This window comes from Panicum virgatum, chromosome 9K (assembly GCF_016808335.1).
Source record: "Panicum virgatum strain AP13 chromosome 9K, P.virgatum_v5, whole genome shotgun sequence".
Lineage (NCBI taxonomy): Eukaryota > Viridiplantae > Streptophyta > Magnoliopsida > Poales > Poaceae > Panicum > Panicum virgatum.
Window position 1 is genome coordinate 38,933,703 of NC_053144.1, and position 20,894 is coordinate 38,954,596.

The 20,894-nt window shown below is 49.0% G+C and overlaps 1 protein-coding gene and 2 long non-coding RNA genes across 3 annotated transcripts; 2 read left to right on the plus strand and 1 right to left on the minus strand.

Annotated features, from left to right (window-relative positions):
* Positions 1 to 23: 23 nt before the first annotated feature.
* Positions 24 to 5,078, minus strand: LOC120651341 (galactose mutarotase-like). Its single transcript, XM_039928818.1, has 5 exons — positions 4,848 to 5,078; positions 4,715 to 4,764; positions 2,142 to 2,268; positions 1,153 to 1,257; positions 24 to 1,063 (listed from the first exon to the last, which is right to left on the minus strand). The coding sequence occupies exons 1-5, from the start codon at positions 4,951 to 4,953 to the stop codon at positions 444 to 446; spliced, it is 1,008 nt and encodes a 335-aa protein (XP_039784752.1). The 5' UTR covers positions 4,954 to 5,078; the 3' UTR covers positions 24 to 443.
* Positions 2,316 to 19,330, plus strand: LOC120651343. The gene is made up of 3 exons (XR_005666128.1): positions 2,316 to 2,756; positions 18,617 to 18,760; positions 18,835 to 19,330. It is a non-coding gene; the product is annotated as an uncharacterized LOC120651343 (long non-coding RNA).
* On the plus strand, positions 11,151 to 13,025 carry LOC120651342. Its single transcript, XR_005666127.1, has 2 exons — positions 11,151 to 11,585; positions 12,775 to 13,025. It is a non-coding gene; the product is annotated as an uncharacterized LOC120651342 (long non-coding RNA).
* Positions 19,331 to 20,894: the final 1,564 nt, after the last annotated feature.

Sequence of the window (20,894 nt, forward strand, 5' to 3'; positions counted from 1 at the left end):
CCTATGATGCTTGTACCAAAGGATGAAAGAATATTGCTGCAGCATTACACTCACCAAAATATAGAAAAGATGATAGTTCACAAGCATGTTAAAACAAAAGGATCACCCAGTGCTTGAAGCTCCCATCTAAACTGGGATATGGGGAAGAGCATTTCTAGGCAGCACTACCCTTTCTCTTATTCAAACTTAGAACCTCTAGCACCACAAATTGGCAGACTACCACTGCATCAGGCCCTCCTTTCCCAAGCATTTTGATGTTCTCAATTACACGCAACCATTCTAATTAAGAAATATGTAAATCTAACTTTGAGCATTCAAGAACATTTTTCTCTGGTTGCATGACTTGATACAGTCATTGATATGTGCCAACCACACCTTATTCTTCTGCTCATTTATTTTCATTCTACAAGTGCAACCATTTGAGCTGTTCACAGCCTCAATATTCAGGTTGAAAACTCAAACAGCATAGTGTGCTTATACTTCTCTCCAGGCTGCACCACCACAGAGGGGAAATTTGGTTGGTTGATGGCATTAGGAAACCCTTGGGTTTCCAAGCATACACCGGCATGTTTCTCATAAACAGCACCCCCTTTGCCAGTGATGCCACTCACATAGTTGGCGGTGTAGAACTGCATGCCCGGCGCATTAGTCCAGAGGTCCAGAGTTCGCAAGCTTGATGGATCTCTCAGCTTGGCGGCGTGCTTCACGCCATTCTGCTCATCGCCACAATCCAGCACATAGTTATGATCATACCCTCCAGGAACATCAGTGATGCGTTCCCCAATCTTGTGCTCTGTAGTAAAGTCGAAAGGTGTGCCCTCAACAGGCATTATCTCACCAGTGGGAATTGTGTTTTCATCAACTGGAGTGATGTGCTTCCCCCAGATCTGAACTGAATGATTCAAGATGTCACCAGAGTTATGGCCTGCCAGGTTCCAGTAAGTGTGCTGTGCCAAGCTGATAGGAGTGGCTTTGTCATGTGGTGTGGCTTCCATGTCAAGTCTTAGAGTGGTAGCCTCAGGAAGAGAATATGTTGCTCTCACTGTTACATGACCTGGATAACCTGAAGATAATACAACAGTCAAAGCTTGAGTCAGCCAAATTACTAAGCATGGAGATCTTCAGGTAAAACAAAGATGCTAATTAATGTACCCTCTTCCCCATCCTTGCTGTGATACTGAAAGGTTATTGATGGGCATTCACCATCTTTATGCTCTACGACATCCCACACGACTTTGTCAAATCCCTTCAACCCACCTGACACTCAGAGTTAAGCAACAAAATTAAAGTTTATTTACATAGAAAGAAGACAAACGATGCAGGCATTAATGTAGAAAACATCATCTCGAACTGCAGAATTAGTTTTTTACACAAAAAAAAACAAATTACCATAGAATTCATTTATCTAGACATTAACAAACGGACAGGTGTTAAAATTACAAGGATTGCACAGTACTGAGTACTAATGAACTGATGATATAGATTTGAAATTGTTAGTTCAATAAATGTATTACAATAAAACTTGTCACTATACTAAATAAAGACTAGGTCACACATTTGTAGTATCAGGCCCTGTTTGGTTACCCTGACTTATTTTAAGTCACCCCACTTTAAGTCTGTTTAAGTCACTTGAGATCCAAACTGACCTGACTATTGTACTTGGACCAACATTTATCTACGTCACAAATTTATCTAGTCTACTAAGTTTGCAGCCCTCACTCGGGTCCAAGGTGATTGTAATTGGACCAACCTCTTATTCCTCTTAATACAAAGATATGCAGCTCTCCTGCGTGTTCGAGAAAAAAAAACTGACCTGACTTATAGGGACTAAAATGGATTGGAGGGACTTAAATCCATAAGTCACTCAAGGGTAGCTTAAAAGGACTTATTTTTGCTCTTTCCCACCCCTACCCCTGCGCTAGGGGTACCAGATTAGCATTATTTAGGGGCACAATGGTCTTTATTTCACAGCACACATTTAGTCACTACAACCAAATAGGAGGTGACTTAAGGAAAGTGACTTAAAATAAGTCACCAACATAAGTCAGGGGGTGACTTATGGTAACCAAACAAGGCCTAAGATTTAGCTAACATAATTACCACAGAGGTTACCCAGCTTTGCTGAATTTATGAAACCTTACCATGAAGGCTGTTGGGTCCATTGTTGATAGGTAATGAATATTCAGCTCCGTTTAGGGCAAACTTGCCATCCTTGATCCTATTTGCTACTCGGCCAACTATGCATCCAAAATAAGGTGAAATGCCTTTCTGCAAATACAAAGTAGAAATAAGGAAAACCTAACAGAATACCACAAATTTAGAACGTTTATACAGATATAGTTTCTTGTATGTCGATTTAGCAAACCAATGCCTTAAGCCACTCAGCCATACATATCTCAATGACTACTATTGGGTTCAAGGGTACGGTTGGATATAAAAAGTTAGACAAGAACTGAACAAACTAAGCCCGGGCACCTGGGGATGGACCATATTATGGTGGTGGTAATCAAGGCTTAAATAAATTACAGAAAGAGACATACATATCTGCAGCGTACGGAACTAACTGAAATATTGGTCATGTTTCTTTTGAAGGGAATCATTCCCTCGTACTTTTGAAGGAACAAGGCCCGAACTTGGACTAAAATTAGCAATCTGTTTTTTTTTCATTATTCATGGAGGCAGTCTGGGGCTCTGGGCATATCCAAGGTGCTGCACAAAGCTACCAATATTCCCTTGAAAAGAACTTCTCCACCATGGTATCGCATCTTAAACTCTACACCACCTTTCTATTTATTTTAGTGAACAATTTGCTGCATTGCCAAAAACAGTCGTCCAACATCTATCTATAAATGACTTGTGGATTCGACGTGACGAAAAGTCTCGTCCCCCGCGTCGCTCTTCCGGAGCGGCTCGGGCGGAACCGCCTCCCAAAGCGCCACCGCCCTCCAGCCGCGCCCCCCGTCTCGCCGCCGCCCGAGCAGCCGCCGGAAGTCCGTGCGGCTGCAAGGAAGGCGGCGGCGGCTCTCTCTTTCTCTCTCTCTCTCTCTCTCTCTCTCGCCCTATCATGGTGGCTGCTCCGTCGATGGTGGCGCCGGCGGCCATCCCCGGCTTCCCCCAGCCGGATCCATCTCGGGAACGGCCAGATCCACGCCCTCGGCCACCAAATCTGCTCGTCTTGGACCTCGGCGCGCCACGGCGCCGGCGGCCGTGGCCGGAGCGCATCGGGGCTTGCTGCTGGTGCTGCGGCGGCGCCCGCGGCAGTTGCGCGGCGGGCACGTTGCGGGACTGCGGCGGCGGCGGCGGCGCTCGCGGCCGGGCGCGGGGCGCGCGGTAGGCAGCGGCCGGGCACGGTGCGGTGGCGGCGGCGGCGGCGCTCGCGGCCGGGCGCGGGGCGCACGGTAGGCAGCGGCCGGGCACGGTGCGGTGGCGGCGGCGGCGGCGCTCGCGGCCTAGCGCGGTAAGGTGCGGGTGCGGCGGCGCCATTTGCTGCAGGTGCCCGGCGGGGTGCGGCGGCGGCGGCGGCCCCTGTGTTGGCGTGTCGCTGGGGCGTGGATGTCGCCGTCCGAGGGATGCGCGGCTTGGTGGCTGCGGCTTCGGCGCTGCTCGGTGCCCCGCTCGGGTCTGCGCTCTCGACTGTGTCTGGTCAACATGTGCTGCGGTGTGTCGGCGGCGCCATGGTGGCGTGTGCCGATGTCGGTTTTGCTCGGGCGTGCGCTAGTGTCGCCGTGGTGGCGTCGTTGGCTGCGGCTGCGCGGAGGCTCGCCAGCAACACCATGGTGGTGGTCTGGTGACGCCGACCGTCTTTTCACTGTGGTGATGATGCGGATGAAAACCCATCCCTCCTTGGGACGGCGTCGTTGGCATCATTGGCGTCATTTCCTTCCTGAAGGCGATGTCGAGCATCTTTGGCTCGAACCTTGCTCCTATCTGTGGACGGTGTCTTGGGCGTCGGGCTCCCATGTCGGATGTGGCAGGTGAAAGCCCAACCCCTCTTGGGCTGGCATCGACGGCGTCCTGGAGACGATGTCAGGCTTTTCCGACTTGGAGGCATCATTCGGCGTTGGCGGCTTTCGAAAGGGCTTTCTCTTCTTTTTCCTTCCTTTTCTCTCTTGTTTTGGATTGTGTTGTGGGTTGTGGTGGATCGTGTCGATGTCCCAATTCGACCGGGCAGAGTTCGTGGCAGCTCGGGTCGAGGTCCCAATCCGACCGGGCGAGTGTAGGTTGTGGCTCGAGTCGATGTCCCAATCCGACCGGGCGGAGAGTTGTGGTGGCTCGTGACGATGTCTCAATCCGACCGAGCGGAGTGTAAGTTGTTGTGGCTTTGTCGATGTCCCAATCCGTCCAGCCAAAGTCGAGTGAGTCCCGGTTGATGTCCCAATTCAACCGGCCGGTGTTGCTTGCTGTAGGTGTTATAGTGGTAGGTTTTGTAGTTTCTGTTGTGTGGTTTTCGGGCCCGGTTTACCTATTTAGGGTCAATTCTCTTCTTCTTATTAATATACGCCGAACCGCAAGGTTCTGGATCTTTCGGAAAAAAAACATCTATCTATATGACTAATTATGTTCATCAAGCCAGAAATCAGGGCACTAACCACATATCCCAAATTGCATCCGTTTGGTAAGGGAACACACCTGAACTGTACAGTTCAGCTTATCCCAAGAGTCAAAAGTCAAAAGCACAACACTTGCATCTAACAGAATCGAGGGTCCCTCTCACCATGTACGGCTCCAGGTCGTCGAACCCGAGCACCACATCCGCGACATTCCCTGCGCCGACGATTTCGCCGGAAGAAAAAGGGGGTCAGAGAGGAACCGAGGAAGCCGAAGGAACCTGCGATGGTGATGCGGACCGTGGGCGTCGGGGACGAGGAGGGAAGTGATGGTGGCACCCCAGCTGGTGATCCTGGCGGTGATCCTGCCGTTGGAGAGCTCGAGGATCTTGGGCTCGGTCGCCATTGACGCCGCCGGAAGGGGGAGGACTCAGCTGTGTGCTCTGGCACTTGAGGCCGACTTTGTTTCGGGGGAGGTTCGATTGCTTGCGGGAGAGAACGGATTTATGTTTTCTGCCCCTTTTCCGTGGGTGGGGTCGGTCTCTATCTATCTATCCATCCGAACGCACACACTTCAAGGTCTCCGGGGTACTGGCAACCTGTGGGGACCACCATGAATGATCGGTTTCGGAATAAACCTGGGCAAAACCAACGACAATGCTCCCACCTCTCCGCAGTACAGTCAAACATCATCAAGGAGCTCCACACCACAGTCTTATAACCTAGCAGGTTTACCTCCATCTCCAAAACTTGAACCAAGCCAGATACCCGAAAGAGCAATCGACACACCTTCGTATGGTCAACATCATTAATGCCATCTTCGGAGGATCCAATGAACCGGTGCACGAGACGAAAAGGCAATGCAAAAAATACTTCAGAACTGTCTCCCATATGAGCAAAGGCAAATGCTTCCGAACACCTTGGTCGCATGTTCTGATATTCTTCACACAGGCAGATCTTCGGCTGCAATATTATTCCCATAATGACCCCCTCATGATCAGGGCCAACATTGGCAAGAATTACGTACACTTCGCAGGAAATGATGTAGGGCGAATTTTAGTAGACAATGGAAGCTCTGCAGACATCCTGGTGTGGCAGTGCTTCGTCAAGATGGACTTTACTGAAAAATCCCTGCAGAAGTCGTAATACCCACTTATTGGCTTCGGAGGAAAGAGGATTGAAGCTCTCGGCAAGATAGAGCTCAATGTCACATATGGCGAAGGGGCCACACAAAGAACCGAAGCAATAACCTTCGATGTGGTGGACATCAACTACCCTTACAACGCCATCTTCGGCCGCAACACTCTGGTCAAATTCGCAGCAGTGATTCATCAGTCGTATCTATGCATGAAGCTGCATTCGGCCGGAGGAGTTATCACAGTCTTCGGAAATCAGGAAGAAGCAAGAAGATGCGAAGATAATGCATCAACCGCTAACAAGAGTGTCCACATTATCGAAACGCCAGAAGATAACACAGAGGCTGCAATGGGCGAAGACCCAGAAGAGTCAGGAGGAGTATCTGCAGCAGAGCACACGAAGAAAGTACCTTTGTACGAAGACGTGCCCGACCGAATGGTAATCATCGAAAAGGGGCTCGAAGAGGCCAGACTCATCCAATTCCTGCGCAACAATCAAGACGTGTTCGCTTGGTCTTCATCAGGTCTGCAAGCGGTCAGTCGAGTGATCATCGAACACACGCTCAAAGTGAATCCGAAGGCGAAGCCAGTAAAGCAGGACCAGAGAACAATGTCCGAAGAAAGATAGAAAGCAGCACAAGCTGAAGTACAAAAATTGCTGGACGCGGGGTCATCCGCGAAGTCCAATATCCAGAGTGGCTCGCAAATGTAGTCATGGTGCCAAAGAAGAACGGGAAGTGGCGAATGTGCATAGACTTTATAGTTCTCAACAAGGCATGTCCAAAGGACGAATACCTACTGCCGCGCATTGACACATTGGTTGATGCGGCGGCTTGTTCGGAGATGCTAAGCATGCTAGATTGTTTCTCCGGTTATCACCAGATCTTCATGAACAAAATAGACGAAGAGAAAACCAGCTTCACCACTCCTTTCGGGACATATTGCTACGTGAGAATGCCAGAAGGCCTTCAAAATGCAGGATGCACATTCAACAGAATGATCAAGAAAGTACTGGGGGATCAATTGGGAAGAAACATCTCTGCGTATGTTGACGATGTGGTCGTCCGAAGCAAGAAGAAGGAAGATCACATTCAAGACCTCCGTGAAACATTCGCAAACCTTTGCCGTCATGGCCTGAAGTTAAACACAGAAAAGTGCGTCTTTGGCGTCCAAAGAGGCAAACTGCTAGGCTGCATGATCACTGAAACGAGAACCAAGGCAAATCCAGAGAAGATCGAAACCATTAGGTGGATGAAACCGCCAACTACAAAGAAGGGGGTGCAAAAGTTAACAGACAGGTTGGCCTCACTAAACCGATTCATCTTCAAGTCAGTGGAAAAGTGTCTTCCATTCTTTAAGGCATTGAAAGGCCCCGGCAACATGGAGTGGGGCGAAGAGCAGGCGAAGGCCTTTGAAGCCCTCAAGCAATACATTGAAAATTTGGCAGTCATGTCCAGCCCATCGGAGAAGACGGAATTGCTGTTATACATCGCTACATCAGGCGCAGCTGTCAGTGCTGCTCTCGTCGAAGAGCGCATAGTCGAAGGGGCACTGACGCAGGTGCCTATATATTTTGTCTCCGAAACCCTCAATGACTCAAAACTATTGTACTCAAAAATGGAAAAGATGGCATATGCTGTGGTCATGGCAGCACGAAAGCTTCGCTACTACTTCCAGAGCCACAAGATCAAGGTCCGACCTCTTTCTCTCTTCGGGACATGTTTGAGAACAGATAAGCCTCCGGCAGAATTGGCAAATGGGCTACACAGTTGGCCGAACACACTATTGACTTCGTCTCTAGGTCAGCAATGAAGTCGCAGGTCTTTTCAGATTTCATTGCTGACTGGACTCCAGCTACACCTTCGCATGAACAGGTGAAGATTGAATCAATATGGTAACTCGAGTGTGATGGGGCTTACCAGAGAGATGGAGCCGGAGCTTCGGCGGTCTTGACAGCACCTTCGGGGACACAGCTGAAGTATGCAGTCAGACTCGACTTCAAGGGATGCACCAATAACGTTGCAGAATACAAAGGCTTACTCTTAGGTCCTCGTAAAGCAAGAGCGCTGGGCGCGCGAAGACTATCGATCAGGTCTGATTCAGAGTTGATCACAAGCCACATCAACAAGTCCAACAGAGCTCTGAAGCCAGAGTTGGCGAAGTACTTGGCAGCAGTATGAAGCTTGGGGAAGTATTTCCTTGGGTTCAGTATACGCAGTTTCTCTAGAACGAAGAACAAGCAAGCCGACCAGCTGGCGAAGGCAGCAGCACAATTTGATCCTTTACAACCAGATGTGTTTTTTGAAACATTAAAGAAGGCCTCCGTCAATTGCGCCGAAGAGCCCGCAAAATTCATCAATTCCATAACAAGCGAAGACGACTGGAGGGCCACTATCATGGCCTACCTTCGCGGACACTTTGTCCCAGAGGATGAGAAGGAAGAAAAGAGAATGGCGCTTCGCGCCCGAAATTACAGAATCATTGGCGAAGAGCTATACCGAGGGGGGGGTCTACGCGCCACTCCTAAAGTGCATTTCGCGAGAAGAAGGCAAACAGCTACTCGAAGAGATACATGCAGGAATGTGCGCCTCGCACATCGCGACAAGGGCCCTAGTAGGCAAAGCTTTTTGTGAAGGTTTCTATTGGCCTTCGGCTGTGGCAGACGCACACGAAGTGGTTCGCACATGCCCAAACTGCCAGAGGCATGCCCCGTACAACAAATTTCCACCCGACGAAGTGCAGTTGTTGCCTCCGGTATGGCCCCTCGCACGGTGGGGCATCGACATTGTTGGGCCATTGCCTATAGATCCGAGAAACTACAAGTACGCTGTAGTGGCAGTTGAATACTTCTCCAAATGGGTCGAAGCCAAAGCGCTCAGAGCCATCACGGCCGGAGCCCTACAGAAATTATTTTGGCAGAACATTGTATGTCGGTTCGGCGTACCGAAGGTCACAGTGGATAATGGCAAGCAGTTCGACTGCGCAACTTTCAGAGAATTCAGTACTCAATTGGGCACGAACCTATGTTTCACTTCAGTCTACCACCCGTAGTCAAATGGCGCAGTGTAAAGGGCCAACGGCATCATCTTCGCAGGCATCAAGAAAAATATCACCGAGCTGCCGAAGGGAAAGTGGGCGGACGAGCTGCCCAGGGTCATATAGTCACATAATACAATAGAGTTCAGGGCCACAAAATTCACCCCATTCAAGCTTCTATACGGCGAAGAGGCCGTAACACCAGAGGAAATCAAACTCAAATCTTGGCGAACAGCGGAAGGAATAGACATGGTCGAAGAGGATTTGAAGCCTTCGATCGACACGATCGAAGCAGGCAAGGTGCAAGCAGTAATCAACCTGGGCAAGTATCAAGAAGAGACATGAAGGTGGAAGAACAAGAAAGTGAAGCCCAGAGACATCAAAGAGGGAGATCTGGCGCTTCGAAGAATACTGAAGGCCAAACAAAAAAGCAAGATGCACAGCAAGTGGGAAGGCCCGTTTATCGTCGCGTCCATGGCAAGACCGGAGGCCTGCAGACTCCGCACGCTCGAAGGCACTGAAGACCCATATTCTTGGAACAAGGACATGCTTTAGAAGTACTCTATGTAGGAACTGTGTAAGAGCTGCCAGAGGAAAATAACCGAAGGGGCTCGTAGAGTAGCTTCTTCCTTTTATGCAATTTTTTTTGTTTGCGAAGATTCGCACAGTGTATCGAAGGGCCCGTACTCTTTTCCTCACGGGGGAAGCCTTCGCGCGCTCAAGTTGGGCGTCGAAGGTGTGAGGTTTTTAACGAGGCGGAACCCTACGTAACCCCTTGGGAAATATAAACGAGGCCCCTGCAAAAAGAATCTCGAAGGCACAGGTATACTCAGGAGGCGCCGAAGAGTCTATCCCTCTTTGTCAAAGTGAAGAGGGGAGTCATCGGCCAAATTGCAAGCCATAATGTTTGAAAGAAGTAAGCACGGGGGGCAATCCCGAAAAGTGGTTTCGCTTCCCTTAGCTTCACTTCCAAAGAAATAAAGAAAAATCCCTCTGCATGAAACGCGAAGGATGGAAAGTCCCGTCGCGCGAAAGCCGAAGGCTAGGTGCGACCTTCTCCGGCTAAAGAGCCGAAGGTCCCCCTAACAAAGTCCTTACGTGCGAAAGCCTAAGGCGGAAAGTCCTGTCACGCGAAAGCCGAAGGCCAGGAGCACCCTTTTCAAGCCGAGGGCCCAAGGGGCTAACAGCCACCACATGCAGATTTGTCATCCCCGCCAGTCGAGCGAAGGGGGAGCGAAGGGGGGGGGGGGTGGCGCTTCGCAAAATAAATTCACGCGCGATAGCGGCGCCGACGAACAAAACAAAACACGTTCACCCTCTCGCCCGCACAAAGAGGGGGGGGGGTGGCGCTTCGCAACACATATTTTTGCACAGTCGAAGGGTAAACGGGAAAGAAGAACACATTCACTACAAAGACAAAGTTCAAGTTTTGTTACAATAAGAACATACATTTCGCACAAAGACGCGAAGACACAACAAATTATACAGTTACATCCGAGGCCTCCTTCTCGAAGATAATGCGGTCCACCTTAGATATGTCTTCGCGGATCGTGTGATCTAAAATTTCTTCAGCTGTTCGGCGAAGAAATGCTTCAAAGTCGTCCCCTGAAATGGAGGGCAATTGTAACACCCCAGGTGTTAATTACCTGTAGTTAAGGTTAATCATGTGTTTGTTATCGTCATTAACACTAACCGTGCATGCATAAAATATTTTTGATTAAATTTTGCTAGTACTTTAACACATGAAATGATGTCTAGGTTTCAACCCAATAAAACATGCTTTAAAAACAACTTTGAAATTCTTGTTCAAATCAACTTTTGCCTAAAACCAAAGTTGTAGAGTTTGGTGTGGTGAAAAACTTTCGTGTTATGATTTTTCAAGTTTCAACACAAACTTTGAAGAAAACTTTTGATTTCGCTTTGAAAAGGACATTAATGAGTTGGTTTCAAAATTTCAAATTTTAAACTATGATTTAATTTTCAAATGAAGTTTTGCATGAAACAAAAGTTGGAGGAAATTAAATTTTGAACAACTTTCATTCTTGGAATTTTTCGAGTTTCTATATGAAATTTTGAGTTTTGGACAGTCAAAATCGAGCTGAGTTTCGTTGAATCATTCTTTTTTTCTCCAGTGTTTATCTGCTCTCGGCGCTCATGCCGCCCACGCGTCGCCGCCCGGCGATCCTCGCCCTCCATGCCACGCGTCGGCCGTCGCGGCAGACGTCGTCGCGCCTCGAAGCTTCGCCGCTCTCCTCGACGTTCCTAGCCTTTTTCCATTGGTTCACCTCCTTTCCTCGACGGAGCCGAAGTCGTGCAGCGCATCGCCGAGCCCTGCGCCGGCCACCCCTCACCGTCCTGCCGCCGATTTGCTGCGCCCTAGGCCGCCTCGCTTCGCCCCGCACCTGCTCCACTCCTTCTTGAGCTGGGCCGAGCCCCTGCTCGTGCGCCAGAGGCGCCGCCGCACGCCATCAGCGCCGTCGCGCCCCTGCTTCCGTGGAGACCCCCTCTCCGGCCGCCCCCAACCTCGTCCGAACCCACCAATGGGTAGCTCTCGACCTCCTCGTGCTCATCCACCCCTCCATCGCTGCCGGTGAGCACCCCACGGCCGGAATAGGCTCAGTCACCAACCGCCACCATTGGAGCCGCCCGGAGCTCCTGCTCCCCGTCGACCCTCCCCTCCAGACCACCTCCGCTCGAGCCGAGCCCCGGAACGGGTCCCTCTCGGCCCACTGAAGGTCCCCAACCCGTCCCTGCTCGCCCAGCCTCGCCGGACCGCCGCCCCATGCCGCCACCGCCGCCGCCAAGCTCCTGCTCCCGCCGAGGGCCCTCCTCCGGCCACCCCGGCGTCAACCGAGACCACCCGCAGGTAGCTCTCACGTCCCTCGTACTCCCCCACCCTTTCCTCGTCGCCGGGAAGCCCTCCCCTCGCCTGAATCGCTGCTCTCCATACTCCTCTGCTCAAAAATAGTGACCAGGGACCCCACGCAGCAATAGGGACAAATCCAGGGGGTTTTCTGCACAAGTATAGACTCAAAGGAATAGTGCTGCGAAGGGCTCTTTTGCAATAAATTGGCTGAAACTTTGAAAAATTGTAGTAAATCATAGAAAAATCAGAAAAATGCAAACTAAAATTTGTTAGATTCCTTGTTCTAAGATCTACAACTTTCCTTACAGGTTGATCTTCAGTTTCTAAATAGTTTTTGCTCTAGTTTAAATGTTAGTTTAAGTGGTTGCAAGCTTTGAAAATGCTTAGTAAATAGTAGAAAAATGGTAAAAAGGTAAAACCAGTTGGGTTAGCGTTTTTTTTGACTTGTATAACTTAGGAAAAATAATTAAGCTGCTAGTTGTTTAATGTTTCTGTGATATTTTGATTTAATCATGATTAATGCTTGTTTTACCTTGTTTATTTAATATCTGCAGTTTTGGAAGTCGAAAAATTATGAAATTTATGCATTAGCTTACTCTTTGCATATTTAGTTCACTGTAAAAATTTCATGTCCAAAAGCTATGCACATGTGTGTAAATCTATTTTTTTGTTCAGTTTGTCTTGTTTAGGCTAAAATAAATGCTTTATGTTAGCAATAAATATTGGTAAATTGTTTTTACACTCTTTATCAGTATCTTGTCATGCTAATTAAGTTGTGCTATCAGGTTCTTGCTGCATGACAAGTTTTTACATTTATATGGTTCCTAGATATAGTTTTTCTTTTGTTATTGCTAAGAAATGTTTTCCTGCATAGATAATTGCGGCAACTTGTTTTGTTCATGTGCTAACCTTGTGAAATCATTTAGAGCTAGTATGTTGGTGGTTTTTATAAAACTTGCTTATGTTGGCTTGTTAGCTAAATAAAGTCTTTAGTTGCTCTCTCGTGCTTTGCTTACCATACTTGATGTTCCTTGCTATCTTTCTATGGAAGATTTGAGTAGTATCTAATTAAACACCTTTTGGTGCTTAAATCGGTGTGGTGTGACTCGGTTTATCTTGTATGCCTTTTAAATGCCTCGTGTGTTGTTTTCTTTACGTTCATGCATTTGCATCGTTGCATATCATATAGGTACGCTAGATGTACGACGCGTGGAGCTAAAGGATAAAGTCGGAGCCGAACCCGAAGATGATGTTTGGTTGACATATCCAGAAGATGGATGGATGGATCCCGATGTGCACGACCGAAGGCAGGTGCTCGTCAAGCGAGTGTCATCTAACCAACACTAACTAATTCAGTGTTAATCCCAGGCAAGCCCCGGAGCATAACCCTTAACTTCAGTATTCAATGTTTATTTATATAATTATTGTGCATTTACGTTCAGTTACTCCACTAGTGTGCAGGTCGTTAGTATTGCAATGCTTAATTAGGGCTCGGTAGAAGTCGAGTGATTCCTGTCACTCGCGAGCTATAGGTCCTGGTTACTTATGGAAAAGTGGTTTGAGAATGAATCTGTGAGGAAAGAAAAATGGAGACCGGGCGGAGAGGAATTGGATTATGGATATGGAATGTTTGGAAAGTGGACCTCCGCCTGTGTCGATTGAGGACCGTTCCGTTGTTGGCAGTGCTGATCGAGGATTGAACAGTACTAACCACATACCGGAAGTAGGAGGTAGTCGAAACCGATAAGCTGTGTACCACCTTACAGCGGTGATTTGAATTCCGCCATGCTACGCTGGGCGTGGGAGTTGGCGGGTGTTGGATAGGATGCCGCCTCCGGGTTCTCCGGGAGTTCACTGCGAGGGGCCCATCACCTGGGTTTTAGCAGGCGTAGTTCAGATGCCGTGGTAATGTGGAAACAGTTGACGCACGTGGCCCGACAGGGCTTGCATGTGTCGTGTGAGTTAGGTCCACCTTGCAAGATTAAATCGGATCGATTCGCCGTGACTCGCGGTTATGAGAGCCTTGATCTCTTTGTCACATCGTAGTAAGAAAATGGAATGAAAGAGGAATGGAAAAGATTGGTTTGTGAGTTACTGAAGAATAATCTGCTCCACCATGTGTGCTCTAGATGTTTAGGCGAATTTAGTTAATACTCGCTGTACTAAATGGAGCTAAAATATTGAAAGTAAGGATTCACTCCTAGCAGCATTTCAGCAAAAGAACTCCAGAGCCAAAAAGCCTGGCATGTCTAGATAATGGGCTAAGTATACCCAACGTCGGGTAAGCCTTGCTGAGTATTAGTATACTCAGGGTTTGTTGTCACCCTGTTTTCAGGTAACTGCTGCTGGCTGGAGCTAACTAGGATTCACATCGGTGGGCTCGATGTGACGTCCTCACGTCATCGTAGTAATCGTTCTTTTTCTAAACTCAACTTCTAATTAGTTTCCGCTGCATTTTGAACTCTGATATTTTACGTAAACTTGTGTGTAAAACTCCACTTTGTAAATTAACTTTGAGAAATTTTGTCTGCTTGTAATCATCTGTGCTCGTCTTCGTGCGAGACTTCCAGTGTTTTTCGATCCTTAAACCGACAGACGTCCGGATTACACCGTTTTAAGTGCACAGTAACTTGATTAAACATTAAGATGATAGTTAGCGCACTTAAGCCGGTTTAATTTGGGCGGTCCTGTTACAGCAATGTAACATTAACCAGAGCCTTCGTCGAACATGCCTTTGCGACGATACATAAATTCATGTGGAGACAATGGCTCTTCGTCCACGGGCTCCGGTTTGGGTTTGAGGAGTCCAGCGGGAGCACTATACGGCTTATCGGTGTCGAGAATTCATTTTATTTCGCGATGAAGCGCACGGTCAGCGAGAATCTTCGCGTGCTTCTCCGGATCGCGTTGGAACTCAGCAAAAAAACGTTTTGTATCGGCATTTTGATGCTTATAAACGCGCTTCCTATCTGCCCAAAAATCTTCGAATGACAGCCAGGGTTGATGGGCATGAAACTTCGCCTAAGACACACCAGCAACATAGAAGTTTCCCCGTTTCAGGACTCGAGGAAGAATCCCTTCGGTCACTTGCGCAGAGGCCAACACAGGGTCCTGCGCAGACATCGAAGGTGTTAGTTTTAAAAAATATTTAATTACAACCAAAAGACTTGTCCACACAATCACGAGCTACAACCCTCACACCTCGCCAGCCGCACGGTGAGAAGAGGCCGCCCTTGTTTGGTCTTTGGGCGCCGAGGCTTTGCCAGCAGCCCCACGACCGTCTTCGCCAGAGGGCGGCACGGCGGTCCCACCAGCCTGATCACCCTCACCCCTAGGTCCTTCTTCAGCAGCTGCATTCGTCGCAGCTTCAGCGAGGATGGGCTCTGCGACAGCGTCGTCTTTAGCTTGGAGCTAAGAAAAACCAATACCCAGAAGCAATCAGCAACTCTCAAAGCGAAGAAGCAGCACAATAGAAAAAACAAGCAGTCACCTGGGGCTTCATTCGATCGTCCTCACGCCACACAATAGCACGGCCTTCGCCCCTGAAAAAGTGGTCCATGAAGTTCTTGGCGATATTCTTCGCCAAGGCCGGAAGCGTCTCAGGACGGACTGCCTCCTCTGCCAGCTTCAGTGGGAAATAACCCATACACTGCGGCGCTCAGAGTGCGAACGGCGAACACGACGCTGATGTCTTCATGGAAATGCGCCCCAGCGTCCAACATGGTGACGCAGGCACGGAGCCACTTGAAGAATGCCTCCAGCCCAACAGTATCGGTGTCCTCCGAATACATGTCAGGGGCCACGAGCCCATACTTCGTGAGGAGATTAGGAAGCTCCTCCCGCAACTTTGCCGTGCCAGTTTTTATTGCCTCCTTGAAGGTATGGAGTCGATTCCGCATCGCGGTACGGCGGGACTCCGCCTCCTCGGCAAGATTCTTCGCGGCCTTTGCTGCATCTTCAGCTTTGACCGCCCGCTCGGCCGTTGCTAGAAGCTCTATAGTAAGGGTGGCCTTCTCCGCCGTGGACTGGTCAAGGCGTAGTTGCAGTGCAGCTTTCTCCTCCTCAAGGGCGGCCACCTTCACTTCTAGGTCCAAAATAGCAGACCTCGAGTTGCTTTCGGCCACCAGTTGCCGGGCCACGCACCGCGCGGGCACGAAGGCCTTAAGCGATAAGTCCTGGGCATCCTCCAGCATATTCTTTAGCCCAATTTCCATCAGTTCTTTCTCCATCAGCAAGAAACAAAAAGATTCCCCCGCCTCGGCTAGGAGAGCGCGCTCTCGGTCCCGGCTTTCAAAGTGAAGAGACTTCACAATATTGCCGCCAAGACGCATGGCCGCGGGTTTCGCACCCAGCTCGGCAACGACGGCCTCCGGATCAGTGTTACGAACAAAGTCTGCTGCTGTCCGAAGAGCTGCTGTCGTCTTCGCCATTGCTTCCTTTGCCTTCGGAGCTGGAGCAGGCCGTGTCCCGCGCGGACGGCGCCTTAACATCCTGGCCAGACACAGGATCCTTGCACACCGCGGGCGAACGAGGGGGGGGAGTCGATCTCGATTTTCACCTCTTCGTCGCCCCCCTCATCGTCGCTTTCGACGGCTGTAATGAACTCAAGGTCTAGGCACGCCGGGGCCACGTTCAGTGGCATTACCTTCTTCGGAGCAGGGAGGGGTGGCGCTTCGACAGATGGACGGTTGTTATCTTCACTCCCGCCGTCCTCGAACTCTCCTTTGCTTTGCAGTGGTGCAGGATGCAAAATGGCGTCGAGAATCCGGCTTCGTTTCTTCGGCGCCGCCGAGGAGGATGCGTGTTTCCTCTTCGCCTTTTCCAAGGCACCTGTAGGGGCGGCACCCTGGCCCTCGGCGAGTTTCACCTCGGCCAAGCGACAAGGCACGGAGAGACCCCGAGCATGAAACACCTGACTATTTCGTCGGCCCGGCTTTCAACGACAGTTGGGTCAACACCTGCATCGCCGAAGAGGCGCAAGGGGTAAGTGATAGTGGGGTAGTATCTTTCGCAAGAGTGAAACACCGAGTGATAAAAAACTTACGTTCGGCCCGAAGTTTGAAGGAACTTGCGAAATCCGGTATCGGGATACCTTCGATCCATCGATCCTCAGCCAACCAGCTAGAGATGGTCCAACCGGCCCTGACGGGGAAGCAGTCGCACACGACAAACTCTTCGATGTGTCGCGTGTGCCGAAGGTCTTCGACAGCTTCCGAAGCAGTGCGAGCAGAGCCTCGTCCTCGGCTCGGACGTGGGAGGCGATCTTCGTTACATCACCAAGAGCAGGGATGTGGTCGATGACAAGGGGATGAGTCTTCGTTGTTGGGTCCAATGTAACCTTGTGGTAGAACCAGTGGGACGACCGGTCATTGGCCCACTTGTTCTTGCTCGCAGCCACCGGGCAGGGCAAGTTCTTGTGGAAAGCGAAGGTATAGCAACCGTACTGAGGGATGGCTGATATCTCTGCGCCTCCCGAGGATTGCACAAAAATCTTCTTCAGTTGATAGTGAACCCTGAAAGCACGGGCAAAACCTTCGACGCTCGGAGTTATTTTGCAGGTCTTCGCTAGCCACATGTATAGGCTCAACCGAAGAATCGACGTTGGTGTCATCTGATGCAGGTACACCTTAAACAGGCAAAAGATGTCCACCACCACGAGGTCTAAGGGCATCCGAAGATTAGCGGACGAAAGACGACCACTTCATCGGGGTGAGGATGGGCGATCATCTCACCCTTCGGCAGTGCGCGGACGTCGTCTGCAGAAACAATGCCTTGGTGAACCAGGTCGTCGAGGAGGGATGGCGTCATCTTCGACAAGCCAAGTACGGTGGTGGTTGGCCCTTTAGAAAGATCTTTCTTCGGTGCCATTTCCGAAGAAGTAGAATCTCCTGACGCCGCCACTTTCTGAATCGTTGTGGTCAAGGGAGTCGAAGAAGAACGAGCTCCGAGCAAACCTTCGCGAGAGAAGATGCTGAGTGGCCGGGAGACAAACGCAATGAGCTGTAGCGCCCACCGTTCGCGGCGCCGGTATTTAAGAGGGGGGGGCGACCGACCCAAAAAACACCAGCACCGCGAAGTGAAAAGATGCCCTTACCCCCGCGTTCCGTGTCTGAGGCAAACGGACCGAGGGGCAAAATTGTCTTCTCGGCATTAAAGGAACGAACTCCGAAACTTTCTCCCGCCAAAATTTTCCCCGCCAACTTTGGGGTGCAAGCTAACAGACTAACTCCAAATTTTTTTGCTTCTTTGGCCAAAATGTGAAACATTTTTTGCAGGACCGCACGGACTGCGGTTCGCCGATCCCCGCTGCGGCGCCCAGCCCGAAGGGTGGCGCTTCGAGTGCCGGCGGCGCCCACAAGATCGAAGCCACGCTCCTCCCGAAGACTCGGACCAAGGCTCCGAGGGGCTACTGTTGGGGACACCACCTTCAGTCTGGTCGCCAAAGGTACGCGAAGACAAGGCGGCACGTGCGTTGAAGCCAAGGATGAGCGGAGGATAGGATGGTCTTCGCCTAAACCTCGGCCTGGACGCCGAGGACACGCGAAGACAACACGGCACGTGCATTGAAGCGAATGACGAGCGAAGGATACGATGGCCTTCGGTCGTTTGGCCGAAGACGCCGCGAGGCCGTGCCCTGAGGCGTTTGTGCTATCCGGCGGAGGAAGGAAAGCCTTCGGGGAGCGCGGCTACGGTGATTGTCGCGAAGAAGGCTGCCTGAAGCAGCGGGGCCCATCTGAGCTGTAATCCTCTCACGACTGTAATGGAGAAATTACGTGTACGTCCAGGAATATTATGGAAATATGACCGTTGTAAAGACGCAGAGTAGTAATTGCGCTTGGGAGGCAAAACGCCGCCTATAAATACCCCTGTAATGTTCATTGATTCGACACATTGAATAGAGAGAGAAAAGACTCCCTACTCAGTTTGTGTGCATTTCCTTACTGTTGTTGTGTTCGCCCGTCCCAGAGACACTTTCCACCAACAGGGTTATCTTATCTGCACCATGATTGTGTGCCAATGATTGTACATAGGGATGTCAAATCAAGCAACATACTGATGGATGCTGATTGGGTGCCTAAGATCACAGATTTTGGCAATGGGGAAGATTGTAGATGATGAGGATGCAGATTCAATGGTGTCCGTTGTTGTTGGCACCCTCGGCTGCATTGCTCTAGGTAAGATTCCTTCTTCCAAATTCACATTGTAGCATCACATTTTCTTAAGTTAACTTGTTTTCATTTACTCCCAGAGCATGGATACAACACAAGATTGACCGAGAAGAGCGATGTATACAGTGCATTTGGTGCATATCACTGCATTGTGATGAACTGTCTGGATGAGGAGATCATGTACTGGCACGGAGATGAGCAGTCAAAAGCATTGGACTTATTAGATCTGGCGATGTCATGCACACAAGTAGCTTTCCAGTCCAGGCCATCCATGAGGGAGGTGGCAAGCACCCTGATGAGAATAGATGATGAATATAACAAATGAAGAGCTGTTCTCAATATAGATTCTGTGAGGTGGGGTGTTCAAATAATGAGCTATAGAAGTAAAATGGATAACACAGTTGTACAGTTGTTTCAAGTGTGCTGTGATTATTTATTCACTACTGAGCGAGACATCGACAAACTACGAAGTTGTACAGTTTGTTTCAAGTGTGCTGTGATTATTTCTTCAAGACTGAGCGAGACATTGACAAACTGCAACTAACAAGCTTGCAGAACATATTATTTTTATTGTCAGTGGAGAATGTTGGTGGCAGAAAGTTACTTAGCTATCAAGAAATATATATTCACGGTAGAATACCTCCTGCTGAGTATCGTTTCCCTTCGTTTCTTACCCTGCAATTCTTTTTGTTGTTCTTCCTCAGGCTGGCGTCAGGAGTGCGGCCATGACAAGGCAAGAATAGGACACTGGCGTCAGCTAGCTTTTTCCATTCATGTTATCAATCATCAGTTCATCACCCTACATTTTTTTTAGAAAAAGGAAACTTTATTAATCTCAAGTTTGATACATTGAGTTGATACATCGCCTTGAAATGTTCCCGGCCTCTGCCCTAATGGCACACAACCCTACAAATTTTTTTTTGATAGAAGCCAAGCACATTAATAGCTGTCAATCCTAAGACTAGACTGCCACCCATACACCCCGGCAAAAAAGTCCTTGGCCACCCGGGCCAAAAAATGCAACGCCGCCACAAGGGTGTCCTGCGAAGAGGGCCGTTGTAGGATAGTCCATGTTCGTAACCAATGTGTAGTCGCAAAGATCACCTGCAAGAAAGAATATTTTTTGTGATCAAATACCACTGCATTTCTGCAGCGCCAAACAGACCAGCAAAGGGATACCTACAAGAACAAGTGATTTGTAATCTTTTGGTATACCATTTAACTAGTTTCCAAACATATTAGATATACTACTTGGTGTAGCCGTGTAGGCAAACCCCAAGCCGCGTAGACCGAGGCCCATACCAACCGTGTAACGCGGCAATCAAAGAAAAGATGTTGTATTGTCTCATCTTTATGACAAAAGCAGCATTGTTGGCTCCCTTGCCGATTACGTCTTGCCAGGTTGTCTTTTGCAAGTATAACTCCTCGTTTTAGGTACCATAGAAAGATCTTGATCTTGAGTGGGATTTTAAGTTTCCAAAGCATTTTGTTTGTATTTGGGATATTCTGATGTATTAGTCCGAGGTAATATGATTTTACTGTAAAAACACCTGCCTGGTCTAGATTCCATTTGAAATCATCCCGTTCGTGGTTAAGTATAATGTTAGTCAGCAATGTTATTCCACATTACTAATTTGCTGCCAATTAGATCTCTTCACCATGATAGATTAGGGTACCTGAACTCAGTACCTCAGTCACTGTATCCTGCTTTTTTCTAACTATGTTATAAAGTTGTGGGTACTGTTCGCGAAGGGATCTATTACCTAACCAAGCATCTTCCCAAAATCTTATCTGAGACCCATCCTTAATGATGAAGGTGCCGAATTTTAAGAAGTTTGCTTTGACCTTCATTTAGCTTGCCCAGAATTGTAAATCCCCACTCTTCTATTGGACTTGTACTAAAGGTTTATTCCCTAAGTACTTATTGCGTAGGATTTGCTGCCATGTACCATCTGTCGTTAGAAGACAGTAAAGCCACTTACTGAGTAGAGCAATGTTTTTAAGCTCTAAGTTATGTATCCCTAGTCCACCTTGATCCTTAGGTTGGCACAGAATACTCTACTTTGACAAACAATATTTTCTTTTGTGCTCATCACTTTGCCAGAAGAATCTAGACCGGAAGTAATCCAGCTTTTTACGA

Excerpts from the sequence above, each read along its gene's own strand:
- LOC120651341 (XM_039928818.1), bottom strand. The coding sequence starts at position 4,953 with ATGGCGACCGAGCCCAAGATCCTCGAGCTCTCCAACGGCAGGATCACC. Across the intron at positions 4,765-4,847 it reads CCTCGTCCCCGACGCCCACG|GGAATGTCGCGGATGTGGTG; the intron begins GTCCGCATCACC and ends TCGTCGGCGCAG. Across the intron at positions 1,258-2,141 it reads TGGACCCAACAGCCTTCATG|GTGGGTTGAAGGGATTTGAC; the intron begins GTAAGGTTTCAT and ends TCTGAGTGTCAG.